Source organism: Cucurbita pepo, chromosome 10, assembly GCF_057944985.1.
Source record: "Cucurbita pepo subsp. pepo isolate OVF chromosome 10, ASM5794498v1, whole genome shotgun sequence".
In the NCBI taxonomy this organism is placed as follows: domain Eukaryota; kingdom Viridiplantae; phylum Streptophyta; class Magnoliopsida; order Cucurbitales; family Cucurbitaceae; genus Cucurbita; species Cucurbita pepo.
In genome coordinates, this window is record NC_141807.1 from 771,115 (window position 1) to 790,144 (window position 19,030).

At 37.6% G+C, this 19,030-nt stretch overlaps 4 protein-coding genes across 5 annotated transcripts; all 4 read right to left on the bottom strand.

Annotated features, from left to right (window-relative positions):
* Positions 1–229: 229 nt before the first annotated feature.
* Positions 230–4,385, bottom strand: LOC111803876 (floral homeotic protein AGAMOUS). The gene is made up of 9 exons (XM_087127576.1): positions 4,227–4,385; positions 3,784–4,013; positions 1,798–1,879; positions 1,646–1,707; positions 1,467–1,566; positions 1,343–1,384; positions 949–990; positions 720–876; positions 230–632 (listed from the first exon to the last, which is right to left on the bottom strand). The coding sequence occupies exons 2-8, from the start codon at positions 3,987–3,989 to the stop codon at positions 721–723; spliced, it is 690 nt and encodes a 229-aa protein (XP_086983702.1). The 5' UTR covers positions 3,990–4,013; positions 4,227–4,385; the 3' UTR covers positions 230–632; position 720.
* A 4,301-nt stretch (positions 4,386–8,686) lies between these two features.
* On the bottom strand, positions 8,687–14,122 carry LOC111803877 (serine/threonine-protein kinase 12). Its single transcript, XM_023688479.2, has 12 exons — positions 13,458–14,122; positions 12,995–13,069; positions 12,822–12,917; positions 12,547–12,632; positions 12,350–12,470; positions 12,157–12,236; positions 11,606–11,668; positions 11,324–11,430; positions 10,990–11,075; positions 10,435–10,556; positions 9,944–10,055; positions 8,687–9,735 (listed from the first exon to the last, which is right to left on the bottom strand). The coding sequence occupies exons 1-12, from the start codon at positions 13,776–13,778 to the stop codon at positions 9,628–9,630; spliced, it is 1,377 nt and encodes a 458-aa protein (XP_023544247.1). The 5' UTR covers positions 13,779–14,122; the 3' UTR covers positions 8,687–9,627.
* Positions 14,123–14,447: 325 nt separating this feature from the next.
* LOC111803668 (cyclic phosphodiesterase-like) lies at positions 14,448–16,047 on the bottom strand. Of its 2 annotated transcripts, none has more exons than XM_023688177.2 (3): positions 15,493–16,047; positions 15,356–15,415; positions 14,448–14,772 (listed from the first exon to the last, which is right to left on the bottom strand). In XM_023688177.2, exons 1-3 carry the CDS (start codon positions 15,803–15,805, stop codon positions 14,567–14,569), a joined length of 579 nt encoding a protein of 192 aa, XP_023543945.1. In that variant the 5' UTR covers positions 15,806–16,047; the 3' UTR covers positions 14,448–14,566. The 2 variants fall into 2 exon arrangements, with proteins under 2 accessions (XP_023543945.1, XP_023543944.1); XM_023688176.2 differs by having other exon boundaries at positions 15,356–15,410; positions 15,488–15,991.
* On the bottom strand, positions 16,034–18,531 carry LOC111803667 (protein NRT1/ PTR FAMILY 4.6-like). The gene is made up of 5 exons (XM_023688175.2): positions 18,390–18,531; positions 17,860–18,077; positions 17,339–17,782; positions 17,132–17,259; positions 16,034–17,049 (listed from the first exon to the last, which is right to left on the bottom strand). The coding sequence occupies exons 1-5, from the start codon at positions 18,490–18,492 to the stop codon at positions 16,173–16,175; spliced, it is 1,770 nt and encodes a 589-aa protein (XP_023543943.1). The 5' UTR covers positions 18,493–18,531; the 3' UTR covers positions 16,034–16,172.
* Positions 18,532–19,030: the final 499 nt, after the last annotated feature.

Here is a 19,030-nt window from a genome sequence, read left to right on the forward strand (position 1 = left end):
GGTTTGGAAACCTCTTCCTAGTAGACACGTTTTAAAACCTTGAAGAAGTGAAGTCCGAAAGGAAAAACCCAAAAAGAAAAACCCAAAAAGAAAAATATCTGCTAGCGGTGGGTTTAGGCTTTAACATACGAACTATAAATAAGCCCAAAAAACTTACAAAGGTTTGAATCATTGTTCTCTTATTTCCCTCTTGCACTTAAGGTAAGTAATCAATTAAAAAGTTTCAATCTTCCCAATAATCAGCCATTACATCATAATTAGAAACAAAATAAGGAATCACAGAAAGCTGAGACCGTGAAACAGAAAACAAGACAGAAGTATGAGACAATATGTTAGTTGTTTGTATGACAGACATAGATTTAAACACAAAGATAAGATAGGTTATTAATGTTTTGGATGCATACCAGACAACAACATTACATACATACATATAATATATATATATATATATATATATATATATATATTTATATATTGGAATATGTCTTTTTTTAGAGTCCAGAAGCTAAGACTTTGGTAAGGCATAGATGAGGTATGATCTTCAAGTTCCTTTCAAGTACCTTTCAATCAGCAGAGATTGGGCGCTCCGTATAATCCACCAACCAGAGAGCTTCAAACCATACTATTATTAACTGCAGCGAAATGTTCGGTCGGTATTTTGTTAGATACAGAGAGAATGGCTTCATTTAACAGTAAAACAAACAAGACAACACAAGAACCTTAAACTAATTGAAGAGCCATGTTGTCTTGGCGTGGATACTGGTGATTATGTTGTAAGCCGTTCACTTGGAAGAAGTCTCGGGGATCGTAGGGATGAGATTGCATCAGCTCGAATTCTCCTCCCATCATGTTGGCATTTCTTTCACTCTCAGCAATCTGCACACATTTCCATAGTTTGAATCTTAATTGCTCGTATCAGAGAGAGATAGAGAGATTGAAGAACGAGACCTTTGCTCGAAGCAGCTGATTGTTGTTGTGCAAATCAATTTCCTGCAAAGATCAAAGCTTTTCATTCAATTGAAGAACATAGAATCACTCCAGGGACTTCCCTTTACAGTTTCTAGAACAAAATTTCAAAGGATTGATCTTTTTCTATGATTTAGAGGAAAATCAATGAAACCCATTTGGAAAAATTAAACTTTCAACCAACCCATTTGGAAAGTTGATTCTTTTGCTTGAAATTGATCATCAAGTTTGCTAGAAATTAGGTTGCATTGAAGATTTCAATAGATGATCATCCAAACATAGGTAACTCGGTGTTCTTTCCTTTATGAGTTTGATAAAAAGACTAGGCGTTTACTTCCTCAAACGATTAGTATCAAATTGGGATATGAAAGCTTACCCTTTTCCGCATATACTCAATTTCAGCAAAGAGGAGTTCATTCTGGGAGAGAGAGAGAGCACAGAGAAATGTTAGCTACTCATTTTGAGACTAAGTTATTTGAGAAACAAGGATGAAAAGCAACCTTTTTGGACCTAATCCTGCTGATTCCTTTCTCAAGTTTGCTCTCGAGGCTTTTCAGATCTTTTACACTCAAAGAACTTAGAGACTCACCCAGCATGTTCCTGGAAACAACATTCTTCTGATGATGAAGCTTTAAAATCTTGAATTAATGGAAATGTTCATAAATTTTCTTCAAAATACCTGTTTGAATTCTGCAAGTTACCAATCTGAACTCGAAGTTTGGCAGCTTCTTGTTGGTAAAACTGGGATATCATTCAATAGTGAGTTTTTTAATCTTGTATTACCATTTCCCTTCAACATTCCTCTTTAAATTTAGTGAAATCGAAGTGTACCTGAGTGTTAGCTTCAGAAGTAGATCCAGTGTTTGAGGAATCCGAGGATGCCTTCTTGTATCTATCAATGGTTGCCTTCACACTGTAATTAACCAAAATATAAACTAAATTAACACCATAGCACGTTGATTAGGGTTCCTTAATTATACACATTGATTAAAGTAAAATTATGATAATTTTTTATGACGGAGAGAACTAAAAAACAACCAAACAAACAAAGCATTGAGACATGTTTTTGATCCACAAAAAGGAACATTTTTATGTGTCACATTAACCCAACTCGCTTAGTTAAATGAATCCAATACGAAACCCCACAAAAGGCAAAATGAATGATAGAAATCAGTTGAAAGGGTAAATGGCTCCCAATGATGTGACGGAATGTACAACAAAAAAGGTTCTCTCCCACATTTAAATATCATTATTTTGAAGCATATATCCATGGTTTCCTTTACCGATGCACTGATACCTTAATTTCGTCGAGCTGGTGATTGGCTGTCTGAGACATGCTGGCACAGATCTCGCTTTATGATTGGCTTAATCCAATCGACGGACCAGAATTTGCCAACTGTCATTGATCTATTTACTCAATGGACAATCAGCTTAATTCCACCCTCTTATCCAACTCGATACAGTGTAAAAACCAGATTTTTTTCCTTCCAAAACAAAAAAAAATGGCGGTAAAGCCTTTTGTCTCTAACACTGTGTACATCATAGCCGTCCGTTTCAATCAGTGGCTGTCCAAGCTGTGCTCTACTAAAGATAAATGCTCATGCCCTCCGACTGGCTTGGCTCTACCAGTTTCCCTACCCTAATCTCTCTCTCTCTCTCTAAAAATACCCTTCAAAGATTCAAACTTTGTGGTAAATTTAAGAAGCCCAGTTCAGTTTCTTCTTCCATGGGATGACCCTTTCTCTGGTCTGCTCTTCTGGTTTAGAGTTCAAGAGAGAGAAGAGGAGAGAGAGAGAGAGAGAGAGAGAGAGAGAGAGAGATGAACATGGTTTGAAAAGAAAATTGGTGGGAGGGACATGAAATTGAATTGAATCTGAAACGGGAAGGAACCCGTTTTAGTAATTGTGACAGAAACCCTTTGTTTGTCAGGGAGGCTGAAAACTGAAAAATCTTGAGTGACGTGACCAAAGATTCTTGAAGCCCTACACCAAAAATCAGAACCCAAACCCTAAAACCAGACACCCCATTTCCCAAACAATGCAGACAAACCTAAGACTTGTGTAAAGTTTTTGACTTCCTATTGGCTCACTTTGTTTGTGGTAGAAAAAAGCTACACCTTTTCCCCTCTCTCTCTCTGTTAATACATGTTTAATCTAAGGATTACCCATTAATAATCAGGACAAATCCCAATGTATTTTAGGGTTTGAATGGAAACCAACAATTAGGCAGTTCAATCCTTGAGTTGGAGGTGATTGGTTGGAAAAGGGTGTTTTAGCATGTTTCAAGGAAACCCACAAGTTTTGACAAACTTTGAAACCCTAATAAGCTTATTATTGTATATGGTGTTTTGACAAAGTTTTGAAACTGTACTTTCCCTTTCTTATTATCCAACATGGACGTTTCTATTAAGGAAATGTCAAGGAGATGAAGGGGATTGGACTCATGAGATGATATATAGAGACAGAGAGAGAAACAGAAGCTTTAGACAATGGAGGAAGGGGTAAGGTAAGGTAAGGTAATGTAAAGAGGTGTGTCCTGAGAGACCTCCATAAGTTTACCAAAACGCTTACTCCTTTCAATCTTTCCATCTCTTACACCAGATCTATGTATCCACCATACCAAGAACAAGCAAAGTGATACAATAATAGCAAAAACAATCCCCACAACCTCATACAACTATAAAAACAGCTCAAGGAACAAGAAATTTAGTAAAGCTAATGAATATATTCTCAACATAACCCAGATTCCCAAAATGAGTTACACAAAGGAAGATTTGAAGAAAACAATGTAAAAAAAGTAGATAGTGTTTGTGTTTACCTGTTGTTAGCATACTCATAGAGGCGGCCGCGGCTTGAGAAAACGATGAGAGCAACTTCGGCATCACAGAGAACAGAAAGTTCATAAGCTTTTTTGAGCAGCCCATTTCGTCTCTTACAGAAAGTGACTTGACGATTTGTTGTATTTTCGATCCTCTTAATCTCAATCTTTCCTCTTCCCATCTTCCTCTGAGGTGAGTCTGACATCCTCTCTTCTTATTTGCACCTTACCTAAATCAATTCCAAACAGATCATTCATCAAAATCAAAACCCAAATCTTCATTTTCCCAACAACTGTTGATTCCTTAAGAGATGGAATCAAAGAGAAGAAGATTTTCAGGGCCATTTTCATGGATTTACAGGTGAAGGAAGAAGCAAGAGAATCAGAAGCTGAATCTAAGCTTTATTTTGTTGGTTTAAGAGGCAGAGATTTTGATCACTAACCTGATAGGGAAAAGAGCTGGTTGGAGAAGGAACTTTCAAACACAGAACAAAAAGAAATCTCTCCACACAGCCTTTGTATCCCTCAAAGATTAGGGGAGGAGGAGAAGAAGAAATGGAAGTAAGGTAGCGAAAGAGGTGTGTGTATTTATAAAGTAAAGAAAATGACCCTTTATCAGCTCTAGAAAGGATTATTTACCAAAGCCTTCTACTTCTAACTTAATCCACTTCAACCTTTTAGCTCTAAACTTTCATTCTTGTGAGCTGTGACTGATAAGGTTTGGGCATAACAATGGCATCTCAAGAGCTCCTCCTAGAGAGAGAGAGAGAGAGAAAGAAAGAAAGGAAAAGGACTTGTGAAGTGATTATTAATGGGTTGACAGGGATGTTGGAATAAGTTGCATTATTGGGCTTGAGGTTAAAAAGCTTTACACAGATTAGAGAACAAAACGACCATAGCAAAGCCAAAGATAATGACTTATAGCTGTTAATATGCAAAACATTCTTCATCTCCCATGATCTGCCAAACTAATACTCTCTCTATGTTAATCATTCAAACCCAAATCCAGTTTTTGATATCTGGGTTTTCTGTGTGATATCAGAATCTGTTCATACATAAGAGAATGGATACTCATAATCAAGCTCCTTTAAACAGAGTGATAATGTTTTATGGAGTGTGGTTTGGTAAAGGTAATAATAGAAGGTATCCTGAGTCCCATCCCAGACATCAAATTTGTTGTATGAAGAGGGGCATACAGTTTCTGAAAGCTCCCATTTCTCCATATTTAAAACTCTATGCATTTTCATTTCGTATGGTCTGATTAATGATGGTTCGATATGTCAACCTACTTTTTTCAAACACCAAATATTGTAATGACAAGTCGTTGGATTGATGACTACTCTTTGGTAGCGGTTTCCATATGATTAATTGTTCAAAAAACAAGTATGGATTCATGGGAGCACTTGATCTAAAGGTTTGCACACTCAAAATGATGCCCAATTCGCCAATCTGACACCAAAAGCTTTCATGTGCCCAATTTGTGGCTCAACATTCATATGAACAACACTGTACTTTCTGGAAAACTTGGGTTTTTTTTTTTTTTTAAACAAATTTCTTCTTTGAATCTCCGCTGAATTCGTTGCTCGGTCTAACGATATTGTAGCGCGTTTCAAGAAATCTTTTTTAATGTCAAAGTTCAGACAATGTTACTACCACAAAGCTTATTTAGACACTTTCTAATTTGGAAATGTTTCTAATCGAATTTGAAACCAAAACTAAAATTAAAGCTACTTTTATAGTACTTAGAGCTCGTCGCTTTCTTGAACCTTTTCGACGTGAGATTACAACTTTTTTAATATTTGGTCAAGATTCAACATCGGTTAATGTATTATAGTCTCATCCATATTTTTAAAAACAATTATAGTTGAACCATCTAAATTTTAATCGATAAAAATACATTCCATTCCAAGTTCAAATCTATGATACCCAAAAACTTTCTAAAAACAATAATATGGACAACTTAGTTCACGATAATAATTCATCAACATTATAATCAATTCCACAAACCAATGAATCATTATTAAGAAAATAAAAGCTATCACTAAATCTAAATATTCTTTATATGAGTGTAGAATTTTTTTTTTTCTAATAGACGCGTTTTAAAATTATGAGACTGACGGCGATACGTAATAGATTAAAACGAATAATATCTATCAATGGTAGAATTAAGTTGTTGGGTTGTAACATGTATGTTCAAATATTATCACAAGACTCAACACTAAACAATTCTATTATTGGAAGATCATATTAAATTAACATTAAATCTAATACTTTAAGTTAATAAATTAACATAAATGATATAGATTGGGAGGACAAGGAAATAATGTTGATATCTACCCCCAACTACAAGGACCATTTTGAGGGGATGGAAGCTTAATGCCAAATTACAAAGAGAGGGAGAATTCCTTTTTAATGAAACTTCCCCATAAGAAGGATCACCTCACAAATCCTCAAGCCGAGAGGCTTCCACGCTCTTACAAGTAATGTTTCGTTCTCCTCTCTAACCGATGTGAGATCTCACAGTCCACCCCCTTGGGGAACCCTTTCGTTCTCCTCTCCAACCGATGTGAGATCTCACGGTCCACCCCCTTGGGGAACCTAATGTCCTCGCTAGCACACCCCCTCGATGTTTGACTCTGATACCATTTATAACAACTCGGGGCCACCGCAAACAAATATTGTCCACTTTGGCCTGTTATGTATTGCCGTTAATCTCTTATTTTAAAACGCGACTACTAAAGAGAGGTTTCTACACCCGTATAAGAAATGTTTCGTTCATCTATCCAACCAATGTGGAATCTCACAAATTTTTACATGAAAATCTATCATTACGATGATTATTCAAACTTAATGTTAAAATTGCAACGTTTGAAGTCGAATAGGATGAAATTGAAAGCAATTTGGGGACACTTATCTTAATTTTATTAAACAAAACACAGCTTCCATTGCTTACCAAAAACAGATTGAACTCATCCTACAGGCTTGATCATTTTGTTCAAACAATTGGGGATAATGTCTGTCTAGTTCTTATACAAATTAAATGGGCAATTAGAAACAAGAACAATGAAAGAAAGGGCTGTGAGTTTTATATTGTCTTGAAATGGGACCACAAAAAGCAGTGCACTTAATTTCTCAAAAGAGGGTTAGTGTGAAGGGCTTCAATGGCATCAGACCTAAACCCCATAAATGCCATATTGCCATACCCATGTATTTCAACCTTCCCTCTTCAATTCTTCTAATCTCTGCATTAAACATCTTAATTTCTTCAGCTAACTTAGCTTAGCTTCTTCCTCTTATGTTTATATCTGGAAAAATCAATAAATAACACCATGCTCGAGCTGAACTCGTAAGGGGTCCTACGTACCCTACGCTTATAACAGGACGGATCACCATTTGAAGTGCTTTTCTTGCGTATTCTTTATAAAACCAGGACGTAGGTGGTCCATTCTTGCCACTAAAAATGGATGGATAGCTCAACATGTAGTGCCATAGGAGTTGTAATGAGTCTAGATTTGACTCTATCTATGTCTGTAGTCCATTACCTATCAATTCTATCAATAGATCTCCAACAAAAAAAAGGGTTTTTTTTTTTTTTTTGCTAATAAATTTGACTCAAAGACATTAGTTGCTTCGATCTCGCTCCACTTTGAGGTACCTCAATTTCCAAGCTTTGTGAATGAAGTATGAAACCAAGTATGGCAATTGACATTCAACTTATGAACTTGGGATTCTGTTCTTCCTCATTTTATGTGCAACTTCAATGAAACTCCATTAATAGAAATTGAGTGGGAGAAGGGGTAGAGAAGTGTATAAACAAAGCAATAATTTAGACAGAGTAAGAGAGTAAGGGAAAATTGAACCAACTTGTAGAGATGAAATTGGCTGAGTTGCTAAAGCTCTTCAGTTATTGCAGTTTTGGACAGAAGGCAACTCAGCTTTACTGACATACTTTTTTTTTCTGCAAAGCTTTTCCTTTCCACCATGCTGAGCTCTATACCTGAACATTTTGCAGATCTCCTTTGCAAAAGGAACATAAAATTGCTGTGTTTTTATACCTTAATGAGAATATGTTTCAAAGAAAGCATGTGGTGAACCTTTGATAATGGATTGCTTTAAAAGCATATATACACTGCTCACCTTTTTGCTAAAGGCTTTAATTTCAGTGATTATGTGTAACCGTGTAAGTAAAAAAAAGATACATGAATAAATCAAGACTACATCTATAAGAAAAAGCACTTGAAGATATGCAAATATAGTTGAGAATGACTTAAAACACATAATAGTAAGAGGGGTACCTTTCTGTTTTGCTTTAAGAACCTTACGTCTGGACCTCTTGAAAAAAATTATAGGTAGAATATGAGTGAGGACAACACATGCGGAAAGAATTTGTTATTGAGACTTGTCTTTCCTCTCGCAAGCCGTTTAAGGACGCAAGTGAATGTCGAGGCTGTCTATTGAATCTTAGGGCTTGGGACGAACCATAGAAAACTCTGACCAAATGTTTAGAAAATTGCAGATCTTCATATTTTTCTTGTTTTTGACAAAGAGAATGATTGTTTTCACAATGTTGAATATTCGTCTGGAAAGTGAGATCAATATTTTCTTGTCTCTCATAGTGTGTTTCAGTCTGTTTGATGAGATTTGAGCTGTCTCTCTTTAAGGGTGTCTTCTTGAAGGTGGCCAAAAATAGGTTCAATTAAAAGAAAGCAATAACATGATATTACTAGAAGTTGCTTTCTTTACAATTCTAATTTTCCAGGCAGAGTTCAGGCAATTCTTCACATTCACACATGATGGTGACCAAACAGCGGCATCAAAATGGAAACAAAGATAACAATAATAAAAAAAGGCATTTCTGGCTGGACTTGTAATCATATAGAACGAATTTCTCAAGGACGTGTGATGAACAAACTAACCAGAAGATCTGATTTCCCATGTGGATTTGATACTGTTGATTGCCCCGGAAATGGAGATTTTAAGGAATGGATGTTCTTAAGATACAGCAACCAGTGTTTTCAATCTGAGAGAATTGGGGTTTTTTTTTTCCAATTTGCTAAAACGAGCTATTAGCAATCAACTCACCAACTTCAAATTCAATCCCCAAGTATGGTTGGAAGATTTGCAGCCAAAAAATAGTTGCTTCTCATGCCAGCAAGTTGGTTCTTTTTACCAACAGGATCAAATTTGAAACTGAAACTTACAAGTTGGTACTTTCCTGCCACTTATGTCTATAGCTGTTTGTCAAACCCTTTCCAAGTTGGTAGCTGATATACTTAGTGCTGGTATCTCCTGAATCTGCACATAAACGGGTAAACAGTCAACGAAATGGAATTCCTATCTTTGTTGTTCAACTATCACAATATTAAGGTCCAAACTTGGAATTTGCCGAATTCTTTGTCATCATCTTCATATCCATCCACACATTTCCTGAAAATAAGAGATTTTAGAAGAAGGGTGCGATCTTCTTTTTATCAACAAACTTAAAAACAAGCCCAAGAGAAGGATGTCCCGGAGAAACTAGAATTGTAAATCAAATGTGAAAGATAGTTAAAAACAAGCCCAAAGAGGGCCTCCAATCCGACAAGATCAAAGGTGTTAGATAGTTAAGATCTTGCATTTCAAAGTAACATTGAAGATTTGGGTCTAACAATCCTGAATTTATCACAGATTTAAAGGCGGTATTTAATCAACAATGGTGCAGGTGTTTCTCATCCCAAACTCTCACGAATTCTAAAATCAATGACAATTGTAGAATTATGAGTGTCAGAAAGTTAGTTCTGTGAAACACGTTTCATCACACGAAGCTGGGAAGGTAAACACAATATTGGACCAAAATCTGACAAATCATATACTGCTGGCAGAAGAATGTGTTGATAGATTCAAACTGTTTTGACGGGAACGATCTTTCTTCAACATCGCCTCAATATTCTGGAAGAATTTCAATGGCCTGACCTGTATGTATGTTGAAGCCAAAAATAAACTTGCTTAAAATTCATATTTATTCCAATAAATTTTTAATCAGAAAATCAACAAAAATATAGAGCCACGTGAACAAGTATATGGCTAATCTTTCTAGTGGATGTCTGCATCTTCAAAAAGATTATACACTAAAACAATTCTAGGGGTAGGGAGACAAGAAAAAGCAGAGGCCATGAACTACCTTCCAGCGCCTCTTATGACCGAATCTATTGTAAATGAATTCCAGCTGGGTTATTATCTGCCTAAAAGTAGGTCTTTTAGTTGGCTTCTCATTCCAGCATTCTTCAATTAGCCTGCAAACAAATTATTTTCACTTCGACAAAATGAATATATGAACTACATGAGAATTGATTTGGCTCTGATGCCAACTTGGAAGTGAGAAGAATCGTGGAATATTTCCGAGTGCATGATAGCTATGAGAACCAGCTAGCTTCACGACGTGCATATTATCTTCTTTTTTAAACAAATGAGACTTGCGATGATGAAAATTCAGGAGAGACTAAAAAACATAATCGATAAGAAAGAACCACATTTACAAAAATGATATACTAAAAACCCAAGAGCTTTTGAACCCCTGATTTTAAAATTTTAAAACAAAATAAGAAACAAACTAGAAATTTACCATTGCTCATAATAAATTTAAATCAATTAGCTTGGGTAGATAGAACTCACTCTTTTAGTCCATTTGCATAACGTTTAAGTGGTGCTTTAAATGGTGGACGTTCACCTGCTGCATACAATTTAGGAACTTCACTATCTCGCTTGTCGGGAAATGGAGGACAGCCTTCAATCATCTGGATTATAGCAAATCACTAATATCAGAATTCAAACTGTCGATCAGAAAGCTTAGTTTGGAAACTGTCTATGCTTCAAACGATTTATATGCTCAAGCATATTCCCCTTAAATCTTTCATGGTTATAATGTCATAAAAGGATTGAAGAAAAAATTGTTTATCAAATAAGCATCTAATTGCTCATTGCATTCGACACATCGGTTCCACGAAACCAACCATCATGAGGTCAGTGTGGAAATGCTATGTAGTTTATAAACAAGAAAGACTTTACTCATTTCAACAGTTTTCTAAATCATTCAATGCTGCGTCAACAAAGAGCCACCATTCTCTAAATTCAAAGACAAACAGGAGCAACCACAATATGAAGAATCTTAGAAAAAAGATTTGCCTGATAATACATAAAATAAAACAAATTAAAGACAGGTATGTATACCTCTTGTAAAATCAAAGCAAACGAAAATACGTCAACCTTTGTATCATATTCTTCATTTTTGAAAACCTCCGGAGCTTCATATCTCCCTATAAATGGGGGGAAAATAATAATATTAGATAAAATGAAAAACTAAACCTGAGTTTTCAGCAATCAATATCATGTGTCATTTGACTTGATGACGATTAAGGGCTGATGCATCAGTGCAGAATGGGAAGAGTTATTGCATCAATGAACCATATATTCTATTTCAAAAGAGGACTAAAATTACTGTTTTCTTGGGTATGAACCATTGTAAAAAGTTTGTAGATCAGAATTCAAGACAGAGGAGACTCACGTGAAGTCTCTGAACAGGTCAAAGGTTTATCTTCTTTAACCGTCAATAACTTGCTAACTCCAAAGTCTGCTACTTTCAAGTGGCCAGAATCATCCCTCAGAATATTTCTGAAATCTTGATCAAAGCAATATTAAAAACTGTCATCGGATTCAGAAATTTGGTGAAAAATTTATATTCTTAAGTTCAACAAAGAATGCTACGTGTACTCAGCACTCGTGAGAGAGTTAAAAACAAAAAACAAAAATCCCAAGGATAAATGAGTTATTGTACAGGAATGCTTACGAAGGCTCAAGATCACGATGGATAATTGGTGCTGGCTTGTTCTCATGCAAATAGTTCATCCCCCTGAATATTTTGCCAAGACAGGTGGAAAAGTGAATTTAAAGAAAAGATGACGATACAGGGAACACGTATTCTCAACAGAACTGCAAGAAAGTTAACCGTTGGAATTGTGGAATGTATCGAGATTGAAAATCATTCACCGAGCACAATTAACCAGAACTGTACAGATTAACTATCAGATCTTTCTTTTCCATAACATAATTTACAGCTTGGTTTCCAATGATTTATTAGAAGTAGAAAAATTCCTCAACAGCTCATTCAATTCTATAATTGTTATATTCTGAGGATCCTTCATATCACTTCAAAACTCTACTTATGATTTCCTTCAAAAGGATATGAAGCCTAAAGAAAACTAAAACCCATCCTATTGCAATATGACATCCTACTCTATTCCTAATAACAGTAACTGCATTCTAGATCATAATTAGCAGCTCAAATTAAGCTTAAAAAGAATAATAGTTCGTATCAACTCGTTCAGTTGAGAGATAGACCTTGCAATATGAAGGGCAAGTCTCACAACGGTCATAGTTTTTAGTGTTCCTTTTCTGCCCAATAATGCTGCAAGATCTCCCTGTATCAAAAACAGAAGAAAACAAAATTCAATCAAGGTTCCAACTGAAATAAAACCAAGCTTTAGATTAAAGTATGTCTCTCTATTTTGCAACATTATGTGATTGGAAAAACCTTTGGCAAATATTCTGTAACTATCATCATCGGCCAACTTTGAGTAACAGCACCTAGAAACTGAACAACATTGGGGTGTCGTATTTTCTGAAGCAATGCAAGCTCGTCTCTGAAAGCCCTCCTGAATAAAAACAAGAGATTCAGGTGCCATATGAGCTATAAGATGTAAAGACTAAAGAGTAGATCGAAGAACCCACACTTTATCCTCATCAGTGAATAGATCTTCTCCAAGCTCTTTCACAGCAACCTCAGTTCCACGCCAAGATGCTTTGCGAAATGTTCCCTAGTAGTGTTTCCAATGTGAAGAATCCTTAGACGACTAAGAATTTGAAGGCAGAAAATGGAAATAATAGAACCTAGTTATTGTAACAGTCAAAGATAACTCAAAGTCTCAAGCAACTGTAACGAACAAATTACAAAAAACGAATTAGGCAAATCAAACAAGTAAACACGCACTTCGACACAATTTTACCTTGGTAATGTTCACACTGTTAGTAAAATCAAGCTCCTTAGGATCAATTTCATAATCTGGCACTTCACGGGCATTCTTCACGAGCATGGGAGCCACCTGTAATAAACAATACCTCTCCCATGAATCAGAATCCACCGAAGTGTAAATGCAGAGTTATGAAATTACGATCATACCGGAGGCTTTGCACCATGCTTCTCCAGAAGTTTGATCACATCGTGGTTCTTGTAATGCACGGCATCCCTAAGAGGCTGTTAAGCAGACACTAGACAATTTAAGATTGTACGTATATTACACAAATATTTTCAAATTTTCACGACGCATTGTATTAGAAAAGGAAGAATGCAACATAATCACGCAACAGAGATCGTCTTATATCATCTTCCCTCATACCCCAACTTCCCCAGCAACGGATTTTACACAGTCCATTATGATTAGAATGTTGTATGAACTCCGATCCAAACGGCATAATGGGCCGAATTTGGGAGTGGAATTGGAGATGGGCTGGAGTGAAAACTACTCTTTCTTTCAGTCTTTTACACATTGCTAAATTTAGAGTAGGGGAGAGAGAGAGAGAGAAGAGGAAGATTTCGAAGATATTAGTGATGGAAAATGAGGAGAGAGCAATGTGATCATTACCGTGCTCCCCCAGCGATCTTTGGAGTCGACTTCAGCGCCACGTTCGAGCAACAAAGCGACGACGTCGGCGAATCCCTGGCAAGCAGCAATATGCAGAGCCGTCCGGTTATCGATATCATGGAAATTGACATCGACTCCCGAATCCAACAGTTCATTAATCCCTTCCAAATCACCTTCATTGGCCAAATACATCAACCTCACCCTCGAATCTATCCCCTCCTCAGTTTGGTGCTGCTTGACCAGCTCCTCCAAATCTTCGAGATGCCCATCCGGCGCCAGGGACGACTGTTTCCCCAACTTAAACCTCACCGGACTCTTCATTGCCTCAAATATCACAGGGAATATAAAAATCAAACCCAGAAGAATGAAATACAAGTATCTGTCTAAATCGTAGGAATGTAGATTGGATTTGAAAGAGAAGGAGGAGCTTAAACCCTGATATATAAAAAAATCCAACACCCAGTTGGATTGCTGGATCTGGAAAAGCTTCACAGTAAATTTTGGAAGCCGATCCGGAAGGCAATTTGCTTATTTTTTTGCTTTGCGAGAGAGAGGGACGGGACAACAATTAATGAGAAAAGGTAGGAAGATTTTAAGGACAGTGGACTGGGAAGGTGGGCCTGGGGATGATGATGACAACGAGGGACGACAAGCAGTTCCCGCGTGGATAGAAAGAATGTCGCCGTGGAGCAGGGCTCGTTATTTGAGCAATGGCGATTGATTGGAGTAAAACTTCGGCAATTGACTTACAACCCCATTCAACCTGGCTTCAGGCTTTCAATAGATCTGCACACACCACCAAAAGAAAAAAAAAAAAAAAAAAAAAAAAAAAATCCACTTGCCCAAGTTGATCTAAAAAAAGATCAAAATTTTACATTACAAGTGTGGTCAACTTTCTAAATCAATTCATCAATTTATTGAAAACACAATCAAGATTTAAATTTGTCTATAATTTATATTAGATAATAAACTAATTCTCTTTTACAAGAATAAAATAGTAATGCCTTCAGCTGACATTTATTTTTTTACCAGTTAACAAGTACAGAGGAGTACAGACATTGTCCAAAAGAACAGTGTTCATGGGGTGTATAGATATAAACAGAAGCTTATTAACTTGAAGGAAGATCCTGTTCTGCAATTTTCTCCCAGGACTTCAGAGTTTCATCTCCAGTGTCTGTTTTGTATAGTGCAAGACGAGTGATGGGGAAGCTCAGGCCATTAATGGCTTCGTCCAGCTTCTCTGCTAGTTCTTTTGCTTGCTTCTTTTGTTCATCTGATATGTTGGCATACAGTAGGCTCAAATGCGGCATGTAAGCTGATACAGACATGACATTCATATTATTAGTTGAGATTCGAGAAGCATCCTCGTTATCTTGTACCGAAACGAGCATAGTTCTTTGATTCATTGCTTAAACATCTTGAATTTGACAACAGGCTTGCATTTAACTTTCATATGGCTAATCCGTTTCTATTGTCATTTGATTGTAAAGAAGAAATTTAGCTCAACTACTTGGACTGCTTACGAGACAATTTTGCAGATAATTGGCATCAGTAGCACCAACAAGATGGATAATACCAACAAGTTTATCAAAACTTCTTTTCCAAGGCCTAGCTTGACCCATTAATTTACCAAATCCTAAAGAGTTTTCTAATACCCAATACGTAAAATTCGAATGTTCATCCTGTAATCTTAGTCTAGAAATACATACGCTGACCCAGAGATATCAAAGTCTACTGTATGTTCATAACAATCTGAGGGAAGGGAAAAGCAGAGCTGAATTTACTATTTTGAATGTGATTCATGATTCAATTTAACAATCAACAACCTATGGATAAGATATCTTTTGGAAAAAAAAATGGAAAAAACAAGAAATTAACGCAAGAGAACTGGATCTTACGGGTAGAGTTCTTGTAACCAAAATGTCCACAGCAATGTGAACTAGTCTCCACCACCTGAGAAGAAGAAAAGGGGGAGTGAGAGAACGATCAAACAGAGAAAAGGAGGTAAAATAAAGAACAGAGGGACGAACCTCAATGGTAGGATGAATAAGGAGAAAAACACACTGGTAGAAGAAGGTTCCGGTAGATACACAATCGACGGTGGCTTGATAAGCCTTAAGCCCCTCGCAAGCCGAGCGGAATTTGTTTAGGGCATCGTCAAGGGTGAGACGAATAGCCCCAACGACAGTGATATGTGGCTCGAATTGGGGCCCGCCGAACTCGGATCTGAGGCTGTTCATGAGAGTCCTGATTCTGGCCGTAACATCTTCTGGAGGAAGAGCCCAGACCGAATACACGTTCTTCTCCCCTTCAGAGGGTTGGATAGGGGTGGATTCTGGGTTCGCCATTGAAGCGGAGAAGAGAAGAAGACGGAAATAAAATGGAGTATTGAAGTTCGTTGACTGAACTGTTGTGAGAGATTTGGGTAGGTTTTCATGACGACGTGTCGTGGGTTATAGACTTTCGGGCCATGTGGGCTCAGTAGGGCGGCGACTTGAACCTATCCCACCGGCAGTGCATACGGAGTTGGGAATCTAAGTTTATTACAAGAATATGCGCATATTTGATGCTGAATGTAGAGTAGCTAAAATCAACCATCAGCCATAGAAGGTAGAAATTTTACAAATTTAACACAAATTATTTATGATCCATAGTTCTTGAAAGTTTTCAATTCTAAGCATAATTTAGTTTCTTTTTTTCTCTCATGATGGCTCCCTACCTACTATCATCAATGGCGGAGATGGCTGGTTTATGGTTTCTGTAATTGTATTTCTGGGTAGCAAATATATAGATGAAGAAGTTGATGAAGCTCAAGATTGAAAGCAGCCAGTAGAAGAGATTCAAATGGTTCCGATTAATGTTGTTTCCAATCAACCAACCTCCATTTTTCGTAATCCCTTTCGTAGCACTGTTCACAATCTTCACAATTATGGTGCTCAAGAAGTAGCCCATGCCCATCGAACTCCAAAGGAAGCAAGTGGAGACAGATTTTAGGGCTTTTGGCGCCTCGGAGTAGAAGAAATCGAGAAGCCCTACGTATGCAAAGAGATCTGCGATTCCGAATATGAAGAATTGAAATGATAGCCAGAACGTGCTGATTGGCAATGGCTGCAAAACAGGGGTTGCATCCAACATGTTGTGGTCTCTCGCAACGCCTTTACGCTTCACTTCCACTAGTGCCGCGACGGCCATGGAGATGATGGACAGAACCAATCCAACACCTACTCGTTGCAAGGGGGTGATCCCTGTGGGGATGCCTGTGAATTTTCGAGCAAAGGGGACAAGAATCTTGTCGTAGATTGGGGCCATGAGGATGAGAAAGAAGACTGGGATGATGGTGAGTGACGGCGGAGGGATGTTGAAGGAGGGTGTGAGTTTTGTGTCCATGGTGAGGCCCTGTTGGATGGAGAATGTTTGGAGCTGGGCAAAGCAGAGGCTCATATTCACTGTGCAACAGAAAATTGGTATCATGCTGAGAATTACTTTGGCATTCTCTACTTGGGTCACTGTGCATAGTTTCCAAGGGCTTGAAGCTTCGGGAGTGTCAACTTGCCTACAAGGTGTTTGTTGAATTGCCGCTTTGTCTAGAAACCTGTATATTCGAGTTATCATGGTATTCAATGCTTATGGGGCTGTCAAAGTAGAAAGTTTAAACAGAGTTTCATGTACAAAACCTGCAAATGTTTCTATGAGGCAGAAAGTCTTCTTCCATAACAGCCTCTTTGTCCCTTTCAATCTCATAAAGATCTGCAGGGTCTTCGGGAAGGACAAGATTTCTATTACGAGTGGCTGCAACATAGACCTAAAAACAACATTTATTTGGACAGAAGTAACAATATATTTGCCTCCAACTCTGAATTTTGCTTGTCTCACGGACATACCTGTAAAACTTGGACGATTGCATTAGACCCAGAAATAATGTGCATTCTGTACAGTGGCAATCCAGCAACAAACATGACTATACCGAACAAGATGGCTGCAGAAGATACCCCGAAACCCCAGTCCCAACCTTTGTTGTCTTGGATCCACACAACAAGAGTTAAACTAGCAGCTATACCGAGGGACGATCCTAGCAACAGTTGATTGAAGAAGCTGGATATTTGCATCGCCTCTTTGGGGTCTTTTTCATCAAATTGATCAGCTCCATGCGGTGGTAATGCAGCCTTAATGCCTGCATTCCCAATAGCTAATGCATATAGAGGAACATAGAGGAGGGCAGCTTTTGCTCCTCCAACTGTCTCGCAGTGGGATTGTTTATCAAATATATTGCAAAGTGGTGGCTTGAGCTTCGGGTAGTGAGCTTGTATCATGAGCAATATTAGCGCCTAAAATAACAGTAACAGTGTTTAGCATATGGGAATCGGTAGGGGCAGCAAAGTAAAGCCAGTAAAGTTGGGCTGACCAGAAACTCAAGACAGCCAGAAATGATGACAGTTTTGACTCTGCCCAAGCATGTGTCTGCGAGAACAGCCATTGGAATAGAGAGAATGTAACATGTTCCCATGTAATTCGTCAGTTGGTTGGCCGCATCCGCTAGTTCCAAGTGCATCACAGTATTGAAATACGTAGTCAAGTTCACTGCAAGCGCGAAGTTTGCCATTTGATCGAAACCATATGTCACTGCAACAAAAGACCCAAAAGGTAAACAAGAAACTCTGTTGTGATTACAATGAGCATACAAGGGTGTAGCCTGCTAAACAGCGCGTTCTGTGATCTCTTTCTCTGTGAGATCCTACCTCGATTGGAGAGAGAAACGAAACATTCTTTTAAAAGGGTGTAAAAACCTCTTTTTAATAGACGCGTTTTAAAACTTTGAGGGAATCTTGAAAGAGAAAGCTCAAAGAAGACAATATATGCGGCTAGTGTTGGCCTTGGGCTGTTACACTTTGGCTCACTACATCTAAAAACGTTGATGAGTAAATGATTTCGTACCTAGTGCGAGCAAAGAAGATTTAGTTCCTCCATGTTTTTGTTTGAAAGCTGATCTTCCCTTCCAGTCCACTTTTCCTTCAACTACCTCAAGCATCTCCTCCATAGAAATGAACTAGCAGATAAACCTCGCAACTCACGAGATCAGCTGAAGGACCTAACCTCCTTGATTGGAACTTAATTGGAGCTCAAATGAAGAACATCAAACATACTATTGGAACTGGCCAGGATCCTCCATTGCTGTCATGAACTGATAGCTTTCGGTTTCTTGTTGCATGGTAAGAATAGTGTGACCTCTGATAGCGTGTTCATAACTGCATGCCTCTGCTTCACTATTATATCAGTTATCGACCTTAGAGAATCCTTACAGTTGTGTTATGATAGTGAGTTATTCCATTCATAGAAATATGTGGCGAACTTTTTTTCCATAGGATATAGTCTCATAGAAAAGTTGATTTTGTTTAAAAAGTTTGTATACACTATGAGTATCTTAATCATTTATTATATTAATGTTAATCACTTTATTCAAGACAGAAATTATTGGAGGAGCTAATACAATGTGCTTATGCCGATGAACGTATGAGAGAACAAATCATGGTTTCGTCCTGTATCTAAAGCATCGGGTAAGAAAATATAGATAGAAA

What these genes read in the sequence shown, in the direction of transcription:
- LOC111803876 (XM_087127576.1), bottom strand. Translation starts at nt 3,989, where the DNA reads ATGTCAGACTCACCTCAGAGGAAGATGGGAAGAGGAAAGATTGAGATT. An exon ending in TATGAGTATGCTAACAACAG is followed by an intron (nt 1,880 to 3,783) that starts GTAAACACAAAC and finishes GGTTAATTACAG; the next exon opens with TGTGAAGGCAACCATTGATA. An exon ending in CTTCTGAAGCTAACACTCAG is followed by an intron (nt 1,708 to 1,797) that starts GTACACTTCGAT and finishes ATGATATCCCAG; the next exon opens with TTTTACCAACAAGAAGCTGC.
- LOC111803877 (XM_023688479.2), bottom strand. Translation starts at nt 13,778, where the DNA reads ATGAAGAGTCCGGTGAGGTTTAAGTTGGGGAAACAGTCGTCCCTGGCG. An exon ending in AGCATGGTGCAAAGCCTCCG is followed by an intron (nt 12,918 to 12,994) that starts GTATGATCGTAA and finishes TGTTTATTACAG; the next exon opens with GTGGCTCCCATGCTCGTGAA. An exon ending in TATGCAAATGGACTAAAAGA is followed by an intron (nt 10,056 to 10,434) that starts GTGAGTTCTATC and finishes ATTTGTTTGCAG; the next exon opens with GCTAATTGAAGAATGCTGGA.
- LOC111803668 (XM_023688177.2), bottom strand. Translation starts at nt 15,805, where the DNA reads ATGGCGAACCCAGAATCCACCCCTATCCAACCCTCTGAAGGGGAGAAG. An exon ending in TCTCCTTATTCATCCTACCA is followed by an intron (nt 15,416 to 15,492) that starts TTGAGGTTCGTC and finishes CCTTTTCTTCTT; the next exon opens with CTCAGGTGGTGGAGACTAGT. An exon ending in TGGTTACAAGAACTCTACCC is followed by an intron (nt 14,773 to 15,355) that starts GTAAGATCCAGT and finishes TGTCTGTATCAG; the next exon opens with CTTACATGCCGCATTTGAGC.
- LOC111803667 (XM_023688175.2), bottom strand. Translation starts at nt 18,492, where the DNA reads ATGGAGGAGATGCTTGAGGTAGTTGAAGGAAAAGTGGACTGGAAGGGA. An exon ending in ATCTTCTTTGCTCGCACTAG is followed by an intron (nt 18,078 to 18,389) that starts GTACGAAATCAT and finishes CTTTTGTTGCAG; the next exon opens with TGACATATGGTTTCGATCAA. An exon ending in CCTCATAGAAACATTTGCAG is followed by an intron (nt 17,050 to 17,131) that starts GTTTTGTACATG and finishes TCGAATATACAG; the next exon opens with GTTTCTAGACAAAGCGGCAA.